The sequence below is a fragment of the Thamnophis sirtalis genome, unplaced genomic scaffold, assembly GCF_051295495.1.
Source record: "Thamnophis sirtalis isolate CommonGarterSnake01/CBP01778 unplaced genomic scaffold, rThaSir2_p1.2 scaffold_12, whole genome shotgun sequence".
Classification (NCBI taxonomy): Eukaryota; Metazoa; Chordata; class Lepidosauria; order Squamata; family Natricidae; genus Thamnophis; species Thamnophis sirtalis.
This window is the reverse complement of record NW_028261392.1, coordinates 2,701,575-2,724,841: the sequence shown is the minus strand read 5'-3', so window position 1 is coordinate 2,724,841 and position 23,267 is coordinate 2,701,575. Positions and strand designations below refer to the sequence as shown.

The 23,267-nt window shown below is 42.3% G+C and overlaps 1 protein-coding gene across 1 annotated transcript in view; it reads left to right on the top strand.

Moving 5' to 3' along the window:
- DGKH (diacylglycerol kinase eta) overlaps positions 1–23,267 on the top strand; it is a 57,509-nt gene that overhangs the window by 6,411 nt on the left and 27,831 nt on the right. Inside the window, 12 exon segments of the mRNA XM_087726956.1 lie at positions 4,001–4,107; positions 6,161–6,286; positions 10,029–10,131; positions 11,634–11,796; positions 12,624–12,732; positions 13,751–13,890; positions 14,008–14,095; positions 16,470–16,555; positions 16,914–17,010; positions 18,742–19,024; positions 21,051–21,176; positions 22,632–22,694. Of these exon segments, the coding sequence (XP_087583082.1) occupies positions 4,001–4,107; positions 6,161–6,286; positions 10,029–10,131; positions 11,634–11,796; positions 12,624–12,732; positions 13,751–13,890; positions 14,008–14,095; positions 16,470–16,555; positions 16,914–17,010; positions 18,742–19,024; positions 21,051–21,176; positions 22,632–22,694 (1,491 nt within the window).

The following is a 23,267-nucleotide window of genomic DNA, read 5'->3' as shown; positions in this document are numbered from 1 at the left end:
AGGATGGAAGGCTGAGTCAACCCTGAGCCGGTGAGATTTGAACAGCCGAACTGCAGATAACAGTCAGCTGAAGTAGCCTGCAGTGCTGCATTTAACCACTGCGCCACCTCAGCTCTGATGGGGAAGTCGTGTCAGGTGAGGGTTGTGATGGGACTTGTGATGGGGAAGTCATGACAGGTGGAAATCTTGTGATGGGTCAGATGGGGGTCACATCAGGTGTGGGTCTTACGCTGGGGAGGTTGCATCAGTGAGACTCTTGTGATGGATCTTGAGTTATGAGACATGTCTAGGTAACATCTTCAGTGGAGTTTAGGGGATGTCCGTGTTGGTATTCTTCTGTTTATCAGGACTTGGTGTGGTCAGTAGGTCTTGTGATGAGGAAGTCACATCAGGTGAGGGTTGTGATGGGACTTGTGGTTTTGAAGTCACGTCAGGTGAGGGTGTTGTGATGGGGAGGTCCCATCAGTGTGACGGGTCTTGAGATGTGAGACATGTCAAGTGAAGATCTTGTGATGGAGAGGTCATGGGTGGTGAGGGTCTTGGATGGGTCTTGAGATGAATCAGGTGTGAGTCCCATCAGGTGAATGTCCTGTGATGGGTCTTGTGATGGAGAGGTCATGGGTGGTGAGGGTCTTGGATGGGTCTTGAGATGAATCAGGTGTGAGTCCCATCAGATGAATGTCCTGTGATGGGTCTTGTGATGGAGAGGTCATGTGTGGTGAGGGTCTTGGATGGGTCTTGAGATGAATCAGGTGTGAGTCCCATCAGATGAATGTCCTGTGATGGGTCTTGTGATGGAGAGGTCATGGGTGGTGAGGGTCTTGGATGGGTCTTGAGATGAATCAGATGTGAGTCCCATCAGGTGAATGTCCTGTGATGGGTCTTGTGATGGAGAGGTCATGGGTGGTGAGGGTCTTGGATGGGTCTTGAGATGAATCAGGTGTGAGTCCCATCAGATGAATGTCCTGTGATGGGTCTTGTGATGGAGAGGTCATGTGTGGTGAGGGTCTTGGATGGGTCTTGAGATGAATCAGGTGTGAGTCCCATCAGGTGAATGTCCTGTGATGGGTCTTGTGATGGAGAGGTCATGGGTGGTGAGGGTCTTGGATGGGTCTTGAGATGAATCAGGTGTGAGTCCCATCAGGTGAATGTCCTGTGATGGGTCAAGTGGGGGTCATTGGGAGGTGAAGCGTTGGTTGGGGCAGCTTGTGTGGGTTAGCTGAGGGTCGGTTCCACCTCTGATTATCTGCGTGATTGATTTGGATCCTGAGAGGTTTGTGGGCTGGTGAAGGAAGAGTCTTTATAGATAGTCTTGCTTACCAACTACTTCATTTAGCAACTGTTTGGAGTTACAATGGTGTAAACAAACAACAACTCCCAGCTTTTCAGCCAACATTTGTGTTAGAAATCATTGCGACATCCCAATGTCACCTAATCCAGTGTTTTTCAACCACTGTGCCGTGGCACACTAGTGTGCTGTGACATAGTGTAAGGTCTGCCGTGGGAAAAACACTTTATATATAGTCAATATAGGCACAGAGTTAAATTTTTTTAACATTTTCTAATGGTGGTGTGCCTCGTGATTTTTTTCATGAAAAAAGTGTGCCTTTGCACAAAAAAGGTTGAAAAACACTGTCCTAATCACTGCTCAACTTTGCAGCCAATGGGCCTTCACAACTAGCAATAGCAATAGCAGTTCGACATATACCGCTTCATAGGGCTTTCAGCCCTCTCTAAGTGGTTTACAGAGTCAGCATATTGCCCCCATATTGTCCAACCCCCTGCTCAAGGAGACCCTATACTAATCCAGACAACTGACTGTTCAGTCTCTTCTTGAAGACCTCCAGTGTTGGGGCATTCACAACTTCTGGAGGCGTGCCGTTCCACTGGTTAATTGTCCTCACTGTTAGGAAGTTTCTCCTTAAACAAATACCTTGATTCATTCTGTCTACAATTCTTGGATTCCCTCTGTAGGGTTTTTAAACCCAGTTATCCATATTACTGGAAACGAAATAATTTGCACGGGCAACCGTTACGCTTCCCGACAAGATAAACTACAAGTCGCGAGACTTGGATGTCGCCAGATTAATGTTTTTGCGTCTCTTCCTTTGGAACCAGCAAAGGCATTTGGACAAACAGCTGTTCTTGGAAAGCTACCAACTCAAAACTTCTGGGAGGCTGAATCGCGCAGCGAAAGCTTGCGAGCAACAGGCTTTCATTATGATTAATAATAATTATCCAGGTCTTGGCTAAGGTTTGAAGTGGTTCACACCCCTTGTTTATATAAGCGTGCAGATGCTATGTGTCTTGGCTTCATAAGGGGTCTTACGAAGAGATTGTCTAGTAGCTGTGTATGTGTGAGAGAGAGAGAGAGGGGGGAGGGAGGGAGAGAGAGAGAGAGAGAGAGAGAGAGAGAGAGGGAGAGGGAGAGAGAGAGATATTTATGCCTAAACAGGACTGAATAGATCAAGTATCGTGCATTTTGCTTGGAGAACACATGGCATTGATACAAGCAAAAGTTAGGCTTTCTCCTGTCCAGTCCTGTCCAGTCGTGGCCAATTCTATGGCGTGGTGCCCATCACTATTTCTTGGTCGAGGGAGCCAGCATCGTCCAAAAACATTTCCTGTGGTCATGTGGCCAGCATAATTATACGCCAAAGGCGCACGCAACGCTGTTACCTTCCCACCGAAGTGGTACCTATTTATCTACGTGCATTTTCATGCTTTCAAACTGCTAAGTGGGCAGGAGCTGGAGCGAGGTACGGGAGCTCCCCCCCACCTTTGTGTGGTGCTCAGGTCTCAAACCTGAGCTGTGAGCTGGAAAGGTGACACGCTCAGCGTCTTCAATCGCTGAGCGTCGCGCCCCCGTACAATGACAGATAGCGTGCCCCTTTTTGAGAACTCGGCCACGAGTTTCCGCTTAAGGACTAATGCTGGAGTAGTTGTGCACAGAAAGATGTCACCACCATACAAATAAGACCTTGCCGAGGTCCTAGAAAGAATGCAGAGAAGAGCAACAAAGATGATTGGGGATTTGGAAGCTAAACTGTATGTTGGATGCTTAAAGGAGGCTAGAGATGGACTTCAGTTTATGCCTGGAATGGAGATGGGAGTTAGGATTCTGAGTCATTGCAGTTGTAAGTTGAAGCATTCATGCTGGTCGTTTATAGCAATAGCAGTTAGACTTATATACCGCTTCATAGGGCTTTCAGCCCTCTCCAAGCGGTTTACAGAGTCAGCATATTTGCCCCCAACAACAATCCGGGTCCTCATTTTACCCACCTCGGAAGGATGGAAGGCTGAGTCAACCTTGAGCCGGTGAGATTTGAACAGCCGAACTGCAGAACTGCAGTCAGCTGAAGTAGCCTGCAGTGCTGCATTTAACCACTGCGCCACAGCAAATCCGTTTTCCCCAATAGTGGTATTTTTGCCAGAAACTGGAAGTCAGTGACCGAAACTGGTTAAAAAAAACAAACATTACAAACTGTGACCGTGAGACTTCAGGCCTTAAAAGTGTGTATGTATCTGTGTGTCTGTGTGTTTAGGAGAAAGAGAGTCAGAGTTTGGGGATGGAGTCAAGAGAGGAATCAGCCTTGAAGTCATTCTGTTGTCGCAAGCAATCTACACCCAACTCTTCTTCAGTTCCATTGACTCTTATTGCCAATTTAGACTGATTGACTAATTCTTGTACGTAGACATGAGCAATAAATCAGCTTACCTGGAACTTAACAGGTGGTCTTGATTCTCCTGACATGACGTGTCTTTGTGCCAGCATCTTAACTTTCAAAACGCATCGTCAGTGGTTCTGGGAAGGTCCACTGTAACTTTGAACACTTGCTAAGCGACCAATCGTAAGTTGAGAATCTGTAATTTGGCGAACTTTGAACTTTCTCCATAAATGGGCATTCGGTTAAGATAGATTTTGTGACCATGAAGGAATTATGTTCTCAGGAAACTACGTATATTTTAATATATATATATATATATTCCTTTCTCCTAGTATGCAAGTTCAAGGCTCACAAAAGATGCGCCGTTCGGGCAATAAATAATTGCAAATGGACAACGTTGACTTCAATTGGAAGAGATATCATTGAGGATGAAGATGGTGTAAGTCTTTGCGACGTGCAGTAAATCCTATTCTTCACTTTTCGTTGAAAAAGAACTGCCCGTAGTAACAATTAGGCAGGATGAGTTGTAGCTAGCTGTGGGTCCTGTCTAACAAACATGTTTTTAAGCACATGATGTGTTGAATTAGGTATGTAAGTCTACCACTAAGAAGACCTTGGAGAGAGAAATAATAATAATAATAAAAGAAGATCTTGGAGTATTTTCATGTAGGCCCTGGGGAGCTACAGATTTGTTTTTAGCAGGATGGAAGGTGTCCACAACAACTTCATTCACAGCTGCAGAGAATGGCCAGATTTTAGGACCGAGAAGTCACCTGGTCTTGCAGTTGGGAAAGAAAGAACATTGTTCCTATTATTAGTGGCCAAGGATTGAGAAGGAGAAGCTGAATAATGCCACCATAGAAATGGTGAGGGTATCTGTTCAGCTTCTCAAGAAATACAGTAGCTCTTCTTCCAGCCATCTTTGAAATGTGGTGGAAATCTTTGGGATCATCATCATCATCTTCAGGCTCATCCTCAATTTCATCCTCAATCTCATCCTCATCTCATCATCTTCATCTTCATATCCTCATCATCACCCTCACCCTCAACATCATTTTCATTCTCAACCTCAAGTTGAACCTCACTCTGATCCTCTTTCTCACCCTCAACTTCAAACTCAACCTCAACTTCAACCTCATTTTCATCCTCACCCTCGTCCTCACCTTCATTGTCTTCTTCAACATCATCCTTATCTCATCATATTCATATTCGTCTCATCCTCACTCTCACTCTCACTCTCATCCTCACCCTTACCCTCAACATAATTTTCGTCCACAACCTCAAGTTGAACCTCACTCTCATCCTCATCCTCAGGTTATATATCAGGTTTGACGAGACGTGTTAGATTTTAATGTAATTTGACCCCACATGTATACTGTTTTTTCTTATATTTTCATTACTATTATTATTACTATTTTTTTTAAAAAAACCTAGGATACGTTAAGCATATTGACATGTAGCGGAAATACACCAAGGAGAGGAGGAGTGGGAAACAGAAGGGATAAGAAAGATGGGAAGAGAAGGATAGGAGAGAGGGTAAGGGGGGGAAGATGAGAAGCATAAGGAGGAGTGGATTGTAGAGAGAGGAGCTCTAGAAAGGGAGGGGAAGTAGAGCAGAAAAGGATGATGGAGGGAAGATAGAAAGTTGGAGGGTGGCAAAAGAAAGAGGTGTATGGAGAACAGAAGAGCTATAATGGGTTTCTATTTTTCTGGGCATTGTTGACAAGAGGAACTGATGTAATTATTATTTAATACTATATGATACGGGCTATGTATAGCATACATGTGAGTGTGTGTTATGAAAATGAAAATGGAAATATATATATATATATATATATTTTTCCTGAGGTTTTCGCGGGTGTTAGTATGTAGGTCTCTAGTTATTCGGGTTTTCTCCCATGTAAAATTGGAGATGTCTTGGCGACGTTTCGACGAAGTCTCATTCGTCATCTTCAGGCTTCTTCAGGCTTGGTGCTTCCAGGAGCCTTTCAGGCTTCTTCAGGCTTGGTGCTTGCTCCTGGAAGCACCAAGCCTGAAGAAGCCTGAAGATGACGAATGAGACTTCGTCGAAACGTCGCCAAGACATCTCCAATTTTACGTGGGAGAAAACCTGAATAACTAGAGACCTATAGATATAGATATAGATATAGATATAGATATAGATATAGATATAGATATAGATATAGATATAGATATAGATGATATAGATATAGATATAGATATAGATATAGATATAGATAGATATAGATATAGATATAGATATAGATATAGATATAGATATAGATATAGATATAGATATAGATATAGATATAGATATAGATATAGATATAGATATAGATATAGATATAGATATAGATATAGATATAGATATAGATATAGATATAGATATAGATATAGATATAGATAGATATAAAGAGATTGAAATCAAAAGGGTGGAAGTTGAACTTCCTTCTTTCTCCTCCCCGTTGACCCCAATAAAACCTCCCCTCCAGGTAGCCATGCCTCATCAGTGGTTAGAAGGCAACCTTCCGGTCAGTGCCAAGTGTGCGGTGTGTGACAAAACCTGCGGCAGTGTCCTCCGCCTGCAAGATTGGAAGTGCCTGTGGTGTAAGACGATGGTAAGTCTGGACTTACCAAGACGATGGTAAGTTTGGTGAGATTTGCCCTTTTGGGAAGATGTTCCTCCTGGATTGGGACGAGGAAATGACCAGACAGCATGGATCTCTGCAGGGCAGTGGCGGCGGCGGTGGTGGTGGTGATAAAATAGTCACGATGACGATTGTGGTTGTGTGTTTGAACCTTTTTTATGGGTGTCCCAGCAGGAGTGAAATCCTCCCGGTTCGGCCCAAAGGGACGATTGTCTTTGTTTCTGAGAACCGGTAGTTTTTTTTTTTTTAAAAAAAAACCTTCCCAGGATAAATAAAGAAAATAGCCAAAGAAACTCTGGATGAGCCTTTAGATCAGTGTTTCTCAACCTTGTCAACTTGAAGATGTCTGGACTTCAACTCCCAGAATTCCCCAGCCAGCGAATGCTGGCTGGGGAATTCTGGGAGTTGAAGTCCAGACATCTTCAAGTTGACAAGGTTGAGAAACACTGCTTTAAATGTTATAATGAAGTGTTTATTTAGAGCTTGGATGGAAGCTTCCAGCCACAGCTGATGCTTCCAAGCCTGTCAGCTGCCTGGTTTCCCCTTTTAAGTTTCTGTGCCATTTTTCACCGTTAACCCAATTACTTTAATCTAATTTCATTTAATTTGGTTCCATATTGCCTTGATTTATCATTTTGAAGCATGTTTTTCTCCCCGGATCAAACCAAACAGCTTACCTAATTAAAAGCAATCAGAACACTGAAGCCTAAAACAAACGGATCTGCAACCTGAAATTTATTTAATAGGACTCCTGTTTTCTACTTCGCATCCTTTTATTACTTTTGGAAAATCAAAATAAGACCAGATAAATAGCTGTTTATTGAATTATGGGCAAATGGTGCTTTTCTAATAGCTAATGGATGGTTTTGTTTTTAAAGATTTAAGTTTTGATTGGTACGTTAAAATTGTCTGTAAACATATTGTTTTTTATACTTCTACAATAAGTCAAAATATATAAACTTAGCAAGGATTTTTTTTTTGAAGTTGTTGCTTGGAGAATTAGCGTTTATGATCCCACGCATTCTGTTTAAGCCATATTATCTCTTTTCCTTCTCATAATATAAGTTGTATTTATAACTTGCAAAGTCGTGTCCGACCCATCGCAACCCCATGGACAATGTTCCTCCAGGCCTTCCTGTCCTCTACCATCCTCTGGAGTCCATTGAAGCTCACGCCGGCTGCTTCGGTGACTCCATCCAGCCCCCTCCTTCTCTGCCGTCCCCTTCTTCTTTTTCTGCCCTCCATCGTTCCCAGCATGAGGCTCTTCTCCAGGGAGTCCTTCCTTCTCCTTAGGTGGCCAAAGTCTTTTGAGTTTCCTCTTCAGGATCTGGCCATCTAAAGAGCAGTCAGGGTTGATCTCCTCTAGGACTGACCGGTTGGATGACCTTGCAGTCCAAGGGACTCAATGCAGGAGTCTTCTCCAGCACCAGAGTTCAGAGGCCTCCATTCTTTGGCCCTCAGCCTTCCTTATGGTCCAATATTCACAGCCATCCATCGCAATTGGACTAATAAACTAATATAACATAAGTACATAGTATAAGTACTCTTTGAATTACAATGGAACTTTTCTTTTTTCCCCCCTAACAATTATTTTGTTTGGTCCCACCGTTACATTCCTATAAACCCACCAAGATTCTTCTTTTTTTTAAAAAAAGTGGATGATTTATTTAGCTGCATAGAATTTGAACGTATATGCCTGATCTGAACTTCAGGTTTAAAAAAATAATCATCATATCCCCCCCTCCCACCCTTGTGATGAGATTCTAAAGATCTACTGAAGATTTAGATTTGAACTTTCTAAATACAGGTAGTTCTCGACTTACAAAAGTTCATTTAGTGACTGTTCAAAGTTAAGAACAGCACTGGAAAAAAGTGACTTATGACCATTTTTCACACTTATGACTGTTGCAACATCCCCAGAAACAGTGGTGGGATTCAGCCAGCCCGGGAGAACCGGTTGTTAACTTTCTAAGCATTTTGGAGAACCAGTTGGAAGAAATCTCTTTTTCTGGTTTTTTCCACCTTCCAAGGCTAATCCTGTAAGGAAGGCAGGAAGGAAGGAAACATTCTGGTGTTGTTTCTAGCCTCATCTTTATTGCCCTGCTTACAGAAACTGCCTCTCTGGTTAACCCTTATTCCCTTATAACAGCTAAGGCCAAGCGCCCTTCGACGTGAGTGATCTTGAGTTGGCCATGCCCAACCGGTCTTCTCAGATAGGTGTTCTGAAAATTAATTTCTCCAGATTTCAATTTAGCTAATTTAATATTTTCCTCTCGCTCCTAATCTGTCAGTGCAAACAGAGTTTACACAGCCTCCCTTGGCTCAGGATAAAAGCAAATTAGAATTGAGTGCCATTAGCACAGCAGATGTGGCACTTCAGCTCGTCACTAAGATTTCTGCCAGCATCCCCGTAGCTGGGCTGAACAGACTATATTAGTGCATTTTCTTCCACCTGCAAACCAGGCAGTCCTCGCTTTGCAACAGTTCATTTAGAGACCATTCAAAATTGCAACGGCACCTCTATAAAGAGTTGACAATATTTGACCAAATAATGTTAGGAGTTGACGAAAAGTTGATAAAGAAAATGTACTTCTTGTTAAGCTTAAAAATGGAAGATGAACAAGTAAAAGAGGCAGTAACAGTATGGGCAAAAACCTTTGGATGTACTATAGAATTAGACAAATGGCAAAAAACTTTGGGAAAGAAATTGTAAGTGGACAATGGCAATTAAGGGAAATTTATATGAAATGTTTTATAGCTATAGCAATAGCAATAGCAGTTAGACTTATATACCGCTTCATAGGACTTTCAGCCCTCTCTAAGCGGTTTACAGAGTCAGCATATTGCCCCCAACAACAATCCGGGTCCTCATTTCACCCACCTCGGAAGGATGGAAGGCTGAGTCAACCCTGAGCCGGTGAGATTAGAACCGCTGAACTGCAGATAGCAGTCAGCTGAAGTGGCCTGCAGTGCTGCACTCTAACCACTGCGCCACCTCGGCTCAAGATGGCATTGACCAACGGCCAGATTAGAATAGAATAGAATAACAGAGTTGGCAGGGACCTTGGAGGTCTTCTAGTCCAACCCCCTGCTTAGGCAGGAAACCCTACACCACTTCAGACAAATGTTTATCCAACACCTGTTTATCTACATCTGTGTGAAAGACAGAGATTGTGAGATGAGCATCTCTGGAAATATACCTAAATCCTCACTTAATGACCACAATAGAGTCTCGTCATGCTATCAGAATTCTGTTGCTTGGCAACTGTCTCACATTTATGACCAGCAGGGGGTTTCATATTTTGTTACCACCGGTTCGCCCTGCGCTTGCCCTCTAGCTTTGCGTGCGTGCGCCAGCTGTATAGGCGCCCCGCCTTCAACGCATGCGCTTTGCTTGCATGTGTGCCTTCTGCGCATGTGCCTGGCCTCAAAAATGTGCCTAAATAGGACAGCATGGAGCCGGGGTGTCACCTGATTCCCTTTTGCGAACTCCGAACAAGTAAAGTCAAAGGAGAATCCCAGAGTCATTTCACAAAAAGTTGTCCGATGGGGCAAAACTCACTTAACACATGTCTAATTTAGCAACAGAAAATGTCAGTTGTAGTCGAAGTCGGCTCGTGTTCAGATTTGCATTTTTGCCCTAAAATCACCTCCGTTTCGTAAACGTTTTAATAATCCCTGGCTCTCCTCCATTGGGTAAAACCATTTCCAGGTCCATACGGCGTGCCGAGACTCGTATCCGCGGAAGTGTCCCCTCGGCCAGTGCAAAGTCTCAATTATTCCGCCCACAGCGCTGAACAGCATAGATTCGGATGGTACGTATGTGGATAGGGCAGATGTACGATGTGTATCACGTGTGTGATTTGTGCACAGTGAATGCGCACGACATGCAACACGGATAATAGTGTGGGACAGTTTGCAAAACGCCAGAAAATCTTTGGTGGGAGATGGGGGCAATTCAAGCAGAGAGGTGAAGGTCTCAGCACTTTACGGAAGAGAATTTCTTGCCGATTGTAAAATGAATGTAAGAGAATTAATGACACTCAAGATACGAACAGTCAGATTCATGCTTCTAATTAGGTTTCAATTTGTAGAGGCGAAGCAGATCGCCGTAAATTCAAAGCCAGAAAATGAATTTTCTATCTTCTAAAACATATTGGCCTTCACTGATGGAATGAAAAGAGTTTTAATGCCGCTTTATAAGGCCTTGGAAAGGCCACACTTGGAATGTCACATCCAGTTTTGGTCGCCACGATGTAGAAAAGATGTGGAGACTCTCGAAAGAGTGCAGAGAAGAGCAAGAACGAGGATTAGGGGACTGGAGGCTAAAACATATGAAGAATGGTTGCAGGAACTGGGTATGTCTAGTTTAGTGAAAAGGAGGACCAGGAGAGACATGATAGCAGTCTTCCAATATCTCAACTACAAAGAAGAGGGAGTCAAACTATTCTCCAAGGCATCTGAGGGCAGAACAATAAGCAATGGGTGGAAACTAATCTAGGAGAGAAGCAATTTAGAACTAAGAAGAAATTTCTTGATAGTCAGAACGATTAATCAGTGGAACAACTTGCCTCCAGAATTTGTGAATGCTCCAACACTGGAAGTTTTTAAAGAAAAGCTTGGACAGCCATTTGTCTGAAATGGTATTAGGTCTCCTGCTTCAGCAGGGGGTTGGATTAGAGGACCTCCAAGGTCCCTTTGTTCTCTTTTCTCTGAGTTTATTTGTTGCAGTTCTTAATCCCCTGCTCAAAATTGAGCCCAACATTCATGGTATTGGACCTGGGTACTTGAGAGACCACCTGCTGCCAATCACCTCCACTAGACCGATTAGATCCCACAGAGTAGGCCTCCTCCGAATTCCATCCGCCGGCCAGTGCCGACTGGCGACTACCCGGAGGAGGGCCTTCTCTGTGGCTGCTCCGACCCTCTGGAACGAACTCCCCGTGGAGATTCGAACCCTCACCACCCTCCAGGCCTTCCGCAAAGCCCTTAAAACCTGGCTGTTCCGACAGGCCTGGGGCTAAAGAGCTGTTGCCCCCCGCCTCGAATGGTATGACTGTTGTGTGTTTTTAAATTATGTATTGTTATGTTTCGTTTTTTAATTTTTTGTCTGTACCCCCCTTCCCTGATTTGAATTGTGAGCCGCCCTGAGTCCCCTTCGGGGGAAAAGGGCGGCATATAAATATAATAAAATCAATCAATCAATCAATCAATCAATTAACAACCTCTGGATTGTAATTGTGATGACCTTGGTGGAACTAGGAAAGACTCTACGCTGGTTGGTATGATTTTATTTCTGTTTTTTTTGTGTGTGCAGGTTTCTGGAAAGCTACCTGCCCACCCACCTGTGCCAGTCCTCTCTTGGTTTTTGTGAATTCGAAGAGCGGAGACAACCAGGGCGTGAAATTCCTCCGGCGCTTCAAGCAGTCCCTAAACCCAGCTCAGGTTTTCGATCTAATGAACGGGGGACCCCACTTAGGGTAACTTGGTTTACTCTCTACCCAGGTTTATTTCGGAAAAGAATGAGAGCCGGTTAACAGGAGGGCATTCCAGGGTGATTCAAGAGATGCAGATTCCATGGGTTCCAGATCTGTGATGGTGAACCTGTGGCATGTGTGCCCCAAGCGGCACTCGGAGCCATGTCGCCTGGCACACGCGGCATCGCCCATTCCTGTTCCGGGTTTTTGACGCGCATGAACATGGGACGGTCAGCTGGCCTTCGTTCGTGTGGCAGTGCCGTAAACTGGAAGAGGTGGTCTTCCATTTCCTGGTGTGAGCATGCGTCAGTGGTGGGTTTCAAAAATTTTTGGAACCTCTTCTGTAGGTGTGGCCTGCTTTCTGGGTCCACTGGTGGAACCTCTTCTAACCGGTTCGGTAGATTTGACGAACCGGTTCTACCGAATAGGTGTGAACTGGTAGGAACCCACCTCTGGCATGCGCCCAGCCAGCCAGCTGATCGTCACACATGCATACATGCCAATAACCGGAAGATTAGCTGGCCAGTGCACATGCGCCAGGGGTGGCATACACTTACCTTCCCTAGTGGTTCAAAGGTGATCCTTCTATGCATGCGCTTTTGGCGAAAAAGTGGCCTAGGTAGGCGGAGCCACCGTGATTTCCGCTACCGGCTCAAGCAATCCGGTCCGAATTTGTAGAATACCACCTCTGGCATGTGCACATCGGAAACCGAAAGTACATATTCCGGCCCGCGCATGTCCCCTAGACTGATTGATTTCTCCAGGTGATGAGATTCTCTTCCGAACAGAATAGATCTGAATACAGGCCCTGCCTTTTTTTCCCACCCCAGTTTACGGTTATTTCAGAAGTTTGACAATTTTCGAATCCTGGTTTGTGGAGGAGATGGGAGTGTCGGCTGGGTGTTGTCTGAAATCGATAAACTCAACCTACACAAGCAGGCAAGTCTCCTTTTCTTTTAGTCCCCGAGAGAAGTAAATCAAGTTTTGTTTCTAAAAGACTAGATAGAACAATGAAAGAAAGGAAAATGTCCCCGTGGTTATAATTAACCATTGTCATTGTCAGTTTAATAGTGGTTAAGGTTAAAGCAGGGGAATTTTATTATTGATTTTGTTTTATTGTTTCATTTATTTCACTTCAATTCTCCTCACTTCACTATTTTATTACTTTACTTTAGTTTACTTTATTTTGATCCCATTCTTATTATTTTTACACGTAAACGGAAGGCAAAACTGAATATCTAACACATCCAAACACAACTTCCTCCTCCTTTCTTTCCCACAACAATGATCCCATGAAGTGGGTTGGACTGAGAGAGAGAGAGTGACTGGCTTATGGTCACCCAGCTGGCTTTCACATTTAATGTGGGACTAGAACTCCCAGTCTCCTGGTGATTGGTTCAAAGTCACCCAGGTGACTTTTATGTCTAAGGTGAGACTAGAATTCCCAGTCTCCTGGCGACTGGCACACAAGTTCATCTAGCTAGCTTTCATGGCTAAGGTGGGACTAGAACTCCCAGTCTCCTAGTGATTGGCCTAAGGCCACTCAGCTGGCTTTGATGGCTGAGGCAAGACTAGAACTCCCAGTCTCCTGATGATTGGCTCAATGTTCACCCAGCCACCTTTCATGTCTAAGGTGATACTAGAACTCCCAGTCTCCTGGGGATTGGCCCAAGGTCACCCAGCCACCTTTCAGGTGTGACTAGAACTCCCAGTCTCCTAGGGATTGACCCAAAGTCAACAACCACCATGTGAAGTGGAGCTCAAGGACACCCAGCTAGCTTTCACATCTAAGGTGGGACTAGAACTCCCGCTCTCCTTGTGATTGGTTCAAAGTCACCCAGCTGGCTTTGACGACTAAGGCAAGACTTAACGCTTGATCTTCTGCTTCCTAAGCCAGTAGAACAAACTGACTCTCAGAAACCAAATCACAAATCTGTATTTTTAATCTCCATTCCAGTGTCACTTGGGAGTATTACCACTTGGGACAGGGAATGACCTCGCCCGGGTCCTCGGCTGGGGAGGTTCTTGTGATGACGACACGCAACTCCCTCAAATTTTGGAAAAATTAGAACGAGCCAGCACCAAAATGCTAGACAGGTAAGGAAAGGCCTTTCTCGCTTGTTTTCTTTGCATCGTCAAATCTTTCTCGCGATCAGCGCTCCTTCTCGGCGAATCATCCCGTTTGTGGATTTGAATTTGGGGAATTTTTTTCAGGTGGAGCATCATGTCGTATGAATTGAGGTTGCCATCCAAGCCGTGCATCCTCCCAGTTACTCCTGAAGAAGACTCCGAAGATTGTCAGGTAAAATTTAAATTTTGGGCTTGTAATTAAATGACGTGAGAGCTAATCGGATTGTCGGGTACAGCTAAATTTCTGGATGCCATTAAATTATGCAAGATCGAATTTTGACGCATTGAAACTGAGCAATTGCTCTCACCTAGGCTTCCTGATACAGTAAAAAGCACACATGTGGTCCCCAAAACCTTCTTTTTATTTATTATTTATTTTATTTATTAATTAGACTTATATACCGCTTCATAGAGCTTTCAGCCCCCTCTAAGCGGTTTACAGATTTTTAGCAAATTGAGTCAGCAAATTGCCCCCAACAATCCGGGTCCTCATTTCACCCACCTCGGAAGGATGGAAGGCTGAGTCAACCTTGAGCCGGTGAGATTTGAACCGCTGAACTGCAGATAACAGTCAGCTGAAGTGGCCTGCAGTACTGCACCCTAACCACTGCGCCACCTCGGCTCCTCCTTTTTATTTCAATGGCTGTGAATTATGTTCGTTCACAGCCCGTAGTGAGTCGCAAATAGTTTGTAAAGAGTCCGACAGAAGTCTGCCACAGTCTTTCGGGATAAGGCCAATAAGTACCCACCTTTATCTCCCTTGAAACGCTGCCAAAGACCTAATTGGCAATTAGCTTTGCATGGCCACACGGAGCACAGAGTCAAAACGGAGTTTCAGAGCTTAAACCGACCAGAACGAACAGTTGCTTCCTGCGAAAAAGCTCCCGTGCCTTCGCTCCTCCTTTATGTCTTATGGGAGGGGTCAATCACCTCCAAGCCTTACTCCTGAGTTGTCCCTTTTGTCTTAACTGTTCTTGCCTTCTGGCAGCTCTGCGCATGCGTGCACTGGGAACAGGCTCCCCCTGTTCCTCTGCCTCGCTGATGTCAGACTCTGGAGGCGTCACATAACTCCCAGACGGCCCTGGCCCCCTCTCTGCCTCCGATGCAGAGCCCTCGTGCGAGCCTCCCCCAGACTCCAGGACTGGCCCATCTTCCTCCCCAGTCTCCTCACTGTCCGAATCTGCGGCGGCTCATCAGGCCACCAACAGACAACAACAGTAATACTCTGTCTGCCTCTCATCCATCCACCTTTTCTCTCTCTCTCCCTCTACACACACACACACACTCACAAATACACACAGAGAGAGCAATTAAGATAAAAAGTGTTTTTGAATTCAGAATACTCACTCCTGGTTAATTATGTATTGGATTTCAGCAAATGCTTAAGGGAAGAACTTGCAATAATACCATTAATGAGATCTGAGAAACTTACACTGTTCACTTAATTGAAGTCATATGATTTAGTTGGGGGGAAAAAATCTATTGATATTGTAATAAGAATCAGTTGCCAGCATTTTCAGTCAGTGTTTAATTTCTAAAATGCTGAAGGAAGAGAAAGTTTCTTTCTCCCACAGCTAATAATGGGAGACCAATAAAGGAGAATGTTTGTAGGTCCGGGCTGAACTGTGGGGTTCTTGGTGCCCTCTGAGCTTGGTGGTTTTCTTGCAGACGTTTCGTTACCCAACTAGGTAACATCCTCAGTGCATCCATCCATCCATCCATCAATCAATCAATCCATCAATCCTTTATGGTAGGAAATGAAATTGATTCTGGTCTGTATAATGCTTTATATAGACCACTGAAACTTTTGTCATATTAGAACAAACCCATATTTTTAATTTATTTGTGGTGTGGCCTATGCCACTGAAAAATTGTAGATTTTTCGTGTCACAAAAGCAAATTAGTCAAGATAGTAGCGTCAATCAAATGAAGTCAGGTCCAGCATCTCTCTTGTCTGCCTGTCCATCCGTCTGTCTGTCTGTCTATCCCTCTCTCCCCGCCCCACTCTCTCTCTCTAATATCTAATCTGTCTATTGGTGTATATTCTATTTTCTATCTATATCATCTATGTCTCTCACTCTCCTGTCTATCTGTCTGTCTGTCTGTCTCTATCTCTCTATCTCTCTATCTCCCTATCCGTATATGTCTGTCTATTTGTCCGTCCATCCATCCATCCATCCATCCATCCATCCATCCATCCAATATTTTATTGATATAGGTTTGTGTGAAATATAAACATTTACAGGAGCCGAGTTGGCACAGTTGTTAAATGCAGCACTGCAGGCTACTTCAGCTGACTGCAGTTCTGCAGTTCGGCTGTTCAAATCTCACGGGCTCAAGGTTGACTCAGCCTTCCATCCTTCCGAGGTGGGTAAAATGAGGACCCGGATTGTTGGGGGCGATATGCTGACTCTGTAAACCGCTTAGAGAGGGCTGAAAGGCCTAGGAAGCGGTATATAAGTCTAACTGCTATTGCTATTGCTATTGCTACTATGCAGCTGCATTTTAAGATCCAAAGCTTTTTAAAAAAAAAAAACTCTTTCCAGATGTCTGCCTACGAGGATTCAGTGGCCACCCATCTGACAAAGATCCTTGATTCTGATCAACACACCGTGGTTATATCATCTGCCAAGTAAGTCCAACCTCAGTGTGTAAAATCGCTTTCTAATTTGGAAAAAAATAACAACCTCTTTCCGTCTCTCTTGATGTATGAAACCTTCTGTTGGCTTTCTTCTGAAGCCTCCCTACAGCAAGAGGTTACCTATGATCAATTGAGATTTTCATATTATAAACGTGAAATATGAGGTGAGGAGAGATTTTGTATGTGTGATGTAACGGGCTTTTCATTTGTAAAATGTAAAACATACTATCTTAATGGCTTCTTTTTTTCAACAATAAGTGGCTGAGCTAAATTAATGCCTAATGGAAAATTAATGCCTTGACATCATCAATTTCCCTTCTTGTTCCTGTATTTCTTTCTCCTGAAAAAGGATCTTGTGTGAAACCGTGAAAGGATTTGTGGCCAAAATAGGGAAGACGTGTGAAAGGCCAGAGGAAAATGCAGAAACGGACGCCATGGCTATGAAAGTAAGAATGGAGATTGTTTTGTTTGAAGAAATGATTCAGCATTTCATATTTATCTGTGTATTTACCTAGGATTAATGCTTCTTTTGTATGGATACACAGAAGGCTTACAAAAAAAAATATCATGGAATTTAACAGGTATAAAGACAGTTAAAGACGACTAGCTTTAAACCCAAATGGGATTTAACAATTATCAGAAAAATGGTTGTAAAATCAGGTTGGTCATATGGATGGCCATCCCAACTAATGGCCATGAGACAGTAGGCTGGCTCTATTATGTTGTAAATTGAGAACTACCCGTCCACCTATCCACTGAAATGGTAGATTATCGTCTGCTTTTTTTAAATTATGGAAGATTTATAGAATATTTGTACCTCAGAATTGAACAGAACAGAACAGAACAGAATGGGAATGGAAGTAGAATAGAGAATAATAATTAGAATAGAATAGAAAATAAAAATTAGAATAGAATAGAAAATAAAAATTAGAATAGAATAGAATAGAGAATGGAATAGGAGAATAAAAATTAGAATAGAATAGAATAGAAAGAATAGGAATATAGAATAGAATAGAATAAAGAATACAAATTAGAATAGAATAGAGAATAGAATAGAGAATAAAAATTAGAATAGAGAATAGAATAGGAATATAGTAGAATAGGAATATAGAATAGAATAGGAATATAGTAGAATAGGAATATAGAATAGAATAGAATGGAATAGAGAATAGAATATAGAATAAAAATTAGAATAGAATAGGAATAGAGAATAGAATAGAAAAGAGAATAGAATAGAAAAAAGAATAGAATAGAAAAGAGAATAGAATAGGAATAGAGAATAGAGAATATAATAGAGAATAAAAATAGAATAAAATAGAATAAAGAGAATAAGAATATAGAATAGAGAATAAAAATTAGAATAGAGAATAGAATAGGAATAGAGAATAAAATGGAATAGAGAAGAGAATAGAGAATAGAGAATAGAGAATAGAGAATAGAGAATAGAGAATAGAGAATAGAGAATAGAGAATAGAGAATAGAGAATAGAGAATAGAGAATAGAGAATAGAGAATAGAGAATAGAGAATAGAATAGAGAATAGAGAATAGAATAGAGAATAAAAATTAGAATAGAATAGGAATAGAGAATAGAATAGGGATAGAGAATAGAGAACATAATAGAGAATAAAAATTAGAATAAAATAGAATAAAGAGAATAAGAATATAGAATAGATTAGAATAAAGAATACAAATTAGAATAGAAAGAGAATAGAATAGGAATATAGAATAGGAATATAGAATAGAATGGAATATAGAATAGAATAGGAATAGAATAGAGAATAGAATAGAGAATAGACTAGAGAATAGAATAGAGAATAGAATAGAGAATAGAATAGAGAATAGAATAGAGAATAAAAATTGGAATAGAATAGAATAGGAATAGAGAATACAATAGGCATATAGAATAGAATAGAAAAGAGAATACAATAGGAAAAGAGAATAAAGAATGTAATAGAGAATAAAAATTAGAATAGAATAGGAATATAGAAAAGAACAGAACAGAATAGAATAAGGGATAGGATATAATATAGAATGTGGAATGTAGAATATAGAACACAACACAACAGTTGCTGGGCCAAACCAGGCAGTTATAGAGATACGAATGACAGACTCATTCAGTAATTCCTCCGCAGAGCTGAGTCAGCCGCTCCTTTATATTTCTTTACAACCTTCCTAGTGCTCGGAACTGAACGAGAAGTTAAGCCTCCTGCTCCAGGCCCTCCAGGCTGAAACCCAGGTTAGTTCAAGCCTTCCCCCCATGGCTACCACCCCTATCGCTGAGGAAGAGCCGGACGAGTCCTCGAGTGAAGAATCTTTGTCGGACGCCAAAGAACTGTTGGCCGAGAACCACGACGCAGCTTCTCCGATGCAACAGATGTTCAAATCCCGTGAGCAGCTGATGCTCCGGGCCAACAGCTTAAAGAAAGCGCTGAGGCAGATCATTGAGCAAGCAGAGAAAGGTGAAGGGAATGGAATTGGCTAGCTTTCCTTCTTCATGGTTCTCTTGATGGGGCTAACTTGAAGTGAAACTCGTCCTAAGCTAAACCCTTGTTGACAAGGACACGGTTAAATGTCTATGGAGATCCTCAGTCCTCCAAGGTTCTGGTTGTCCCAAGGGTGCTTTTTCCAAGAGGCAACTGGACTTTCTTTGTTTTTCCTTGAAGATGTTTCATTTCTCGTCCAAGAAGCTTCTTCGGTTCTGAAGAACCGAAGAAGCTTCTCGGATGAGAAGCGAAACATCTTCAAGGAAAAACAAAGAAAGTCCAGTTGCCTTTTGAAAAACAACAGCACCACAATTTTGGGACCAGAACAAGGCTAATTGTTGTTGTTTATTATTAGTTTTGTATGCCGCCCACTCCCGAAGGACTCCGGGCGGCTAATTTCTCCCTCTGTAGCTTGGATACCTTCTGCAAACCAAGGTTTGCTTCCTTAACCGAGTAACTATGTATGGTTTTTTATGTTTTGTCATTCTGTTTGTATTCCTCTCCCTTTGAGTTGTGAGCCGCCCTGAGTCCCCTCAGGGAAAAGGGCGGCATACAAATAAATTAAAATGAAATGAAATGAAATGAAACTACTGCTTGCTGTATCATCTGACATCTATGAAGTGAGGTTAACCACGGTTTAACAATGGTTTGGTCAACTTCCTTCTTTGTGTTGAAAATAATTTCAGCTGGTCGTCTTTATTTTTGCAAAAATGAAACTTCTTTAAAAAAAATATAAGATTGGCACAAGCAGATCTGCAAAATCAAAAATCAGTTGCCTGGTGTGGTTGACACCAAGCAATTTTAAAGAGATAATTTTAAAGACATAATTTTGGAGAGATAATCCCTCCTCTTCCTCCTCCTCCTCCTCCTGCTGCTGCTGCTCCTTCTCCTCCTTCCTCCTCCTCCTCCTCCTCCTCCTCCTCCTCTTTTCTTCCTCCTCCTCCTGCTCCTCTCTTCTTCTTCTTCTTCTTCTTCTTCTTCTTCTTCTTCTTCTTCTTCTTCTTCTTCTTCTTCTTCCTCCTCCTCCTCCTCCTTTCTTCTTCATCTTCTTCTTCCTCCTCCTCCTCTCTTCCTCTTCCTCTCTTCTTCTTCTTCTTCCTCCTCCTCCTCCTCCTCCTGAGTAACAAACCAATTCCTTATATTTTGAAGCCATGATATCCTTCTTCTGCCTGTACCTCATTTGCCTTCAATCTTTCCTTGGAGGATTAAGTGAAGTATTGGTGTATTTTTCCAAGTGTCACATCACATGTCCGAAATATTCCAACTTTCGCTTTTTAATGGCTTTGATGATTTCCCTTGGCTTTTCCAGGTGACTTATCACCTCCTCCTTCCTGATTTTGTCAACCCAACATAGACATAACAGCCGCCCATAAATCCACATTTCAAATGCTTCTAGTCCCTTTCAGGGGCTGTCTATCAAAGACCATCTCTCTACTCGGTAGAGCGGGATAGAAAAGATATAGCATCTTTGATTTAAAATGCTTGAATTAACATGAGTTATGTTTGTTGACTGTGGAGGAGATGTACGAAAGTTTATTTGTGACCGACTGATACACTTTCTATAGCATGTAAAGAAAGATGTTGTACTTGTTTTAAATTAAAAATTAAAAAAAAATTAATAATAATAATAAAAAAGATAGAGCATCTGACAAGCCTCATTTTCAATCTTAGGCTTATGTCGTGACTGCAGAGAAGACCTTCTGAAATTCCTTTTAGCAGGAGATAAACAGAAGGGGGGGATCTTTGCATGCACGTTAATGACTTAATGGTACTTTTTGCAAAATAAAGAGCATTATTAGAGTTATGCAGTGGTTGGGTTATCCCTGGGAGACTCTGATCATCTCAGCCAAGGGACATAAAAGATGTACAGCTTCCTCATTAGTTTTCCCAGCAGAAATCAAAGAGATTGCCAAGGCCACTGCAGGGGACAGGTAACCATTCTTTCTAATAGGGTCCCTCGCTGTTTTTTTTAAATAATTAATAGTCGCGTTTGGTGTTACAGTGGTGGATGAGCAGAACGCACACAATGAAGATCAAATAAACCAGGCCGCGATGGAGTATAATAAGGAATTAGAAGAATCCAAGGAAGAAAAAGATGAAGACACAAAAGAGTATGAATCTCATCCGAGTAAGTAAACAGAAAAGGATAGTTGCACGAGGATTCCAAGTGTGGACTGTTTTTTTTTAAAATAAAATAAAATAAGCATCAACATATTGAAATATGCAATGGGTGGAAACTAATTAAGGAGAGAAGCAACTTAGAACTAAGGAGAAATTTCCTGACAGTCAGAATAATTAATCAGTGGAACAGAAGTTGCCTCCAGAAGTTGTGAATGCCCCAACACTGGAAGTTTTTAAGAAGATGTTTGATAGCCATTTGTCTGAAATGGTATGGGGTTTCCTGCCTAGGCAGGGGGTTGGACTAGAAGACCTCCAAGGTCCCTTCCAACTCTTCTCTTTTCTCTTCCCCTCCCCTCCCCTCCACCCATCCCATCCCATCCATTCCATTCTGAAATGTTTCAAAATCTGCTTTACTTCTATGAAGGAAAAAGCCCTTACAAATTCCTAAAGTGAAATACAAAACGTTTTCCAGCAGACAAAACATTGTCCTCGTGGTTGCTGTGGTTCATTTAGGTCATTTTCACAAGTATTTCCACAAAGTACAGCTTCCCCTCGACTTATGACCACAATTGTTACGTGGCTAACTAAACAAGACAGTTCTTAAGTGAGATTTGCCCCGTTTCACGACGTTTCTTGCCACCATTGTTGTTAATCTTGCCACCATTGTTGTTAAGTGAATCACTGCAGTCGTTAAATTGGTCACACCGTTGTTAAGGGAATCTGGCTTCCCCAATGACTTTGCTGGTCAGAAGGTCGCAAAAAGGGACGGCATGGCCCCGGGACACTGCGACACTTGTCATAAATCAGAGTCAGTTGCCAATTTTGAATTTTGATCATGTGACCATGGAGATACCGCTGTCAGGATTCCAAGTAGCATCCAAAAGTAAATCAGAGTCCGAGGTAAAAGATTCCTCAAAATTCCAATTGATTAAGAGAGCCATGTTGGCACATCTGGGAAACCTTTAATCTGAAAGCTTCCCAGTTTTCCCCATCCAGTTGAAAGTTCAAGATCTTGCCCCCACACCCACCAGTCCATCACATGGTCCAATCTCCCACTGCCACGCTGGCAGTTCCACCCATCCAGTTCTGGTCAAGTGCAGAGACAAAGGATGACCTTGGTTTTCTAGAAAGAATGTTGTTATGGCTACATAGCATCTAACTCCATACAATCCCCCCTCCCATTTTCCCACAATAGAAAATGCATAGCAGAATAATAGAAAGTGTGGTAGGCCAAAGATCCAACAGAAAAGATGGCTGTAGGCCTGACAACCACAATGGTCATAAGTGTGGAAAAAAGGTCCCAAGCCCCTTGTTTTCAGTGCCGTTATAACTTTGAATGGTCCCTAAATGAACTGCTATAACTTGCCTATATTTCCACTCTATGACCAGTTAAAACTGGCTCAAATGTCCGGAAGGAGAGAGAAAGTGCATAAAAACCCTTCGCCTGCTGATTATTTTTCAGTCCCAGTCGGTGTCGCCAGCAAGGAAAATCTTCCAGTCCTGAACACAAGAATAATTTGTCCAGGTAATAAAGATTTCATTATTATTATTATTATTATTTTTGGAGAAGTGAATTGGAACCAGGCCAGATTCAGCTGCCCCTGCAATTCATGTCTTGGATGGAGGAGCTACAGGATGGGGAAAGCAGAGCAGGTCAACCTTAGTATCCATCATGAGAAGGTCCTTATTCCTTGACTCTTCCTGTAAGGAGAAACTTCTCCATGGATGTAAGACAGACTTTGGCTTTCAATCTCCCAGAGTCTAGAGAAGGTCCGTTAGTACACATACTTTGAAGGGAAGCAGCTGAGATCACCGAGTAGAATTTATTTCCCAATGGATTTACCATTCAAGGAATGGAGGCGAAGGGCTTGTTCAGCCAATCTATCAAAGTGGTGCCATTTAATGGTGATTTTATCAAGGTTTTATTTAATGTAATATTTTATATATTGTACTGTCCTCATATTTCAGATAGATAGATGATAGATAGATAGATAGATAGATAGATAGATAGATAGATAGATAGATAGATAGATAGATAGATAGATAGATAGATAGATAGAAGAGAGGAAAAGTGGATGGGTGGGTGGGTAGGTAGATA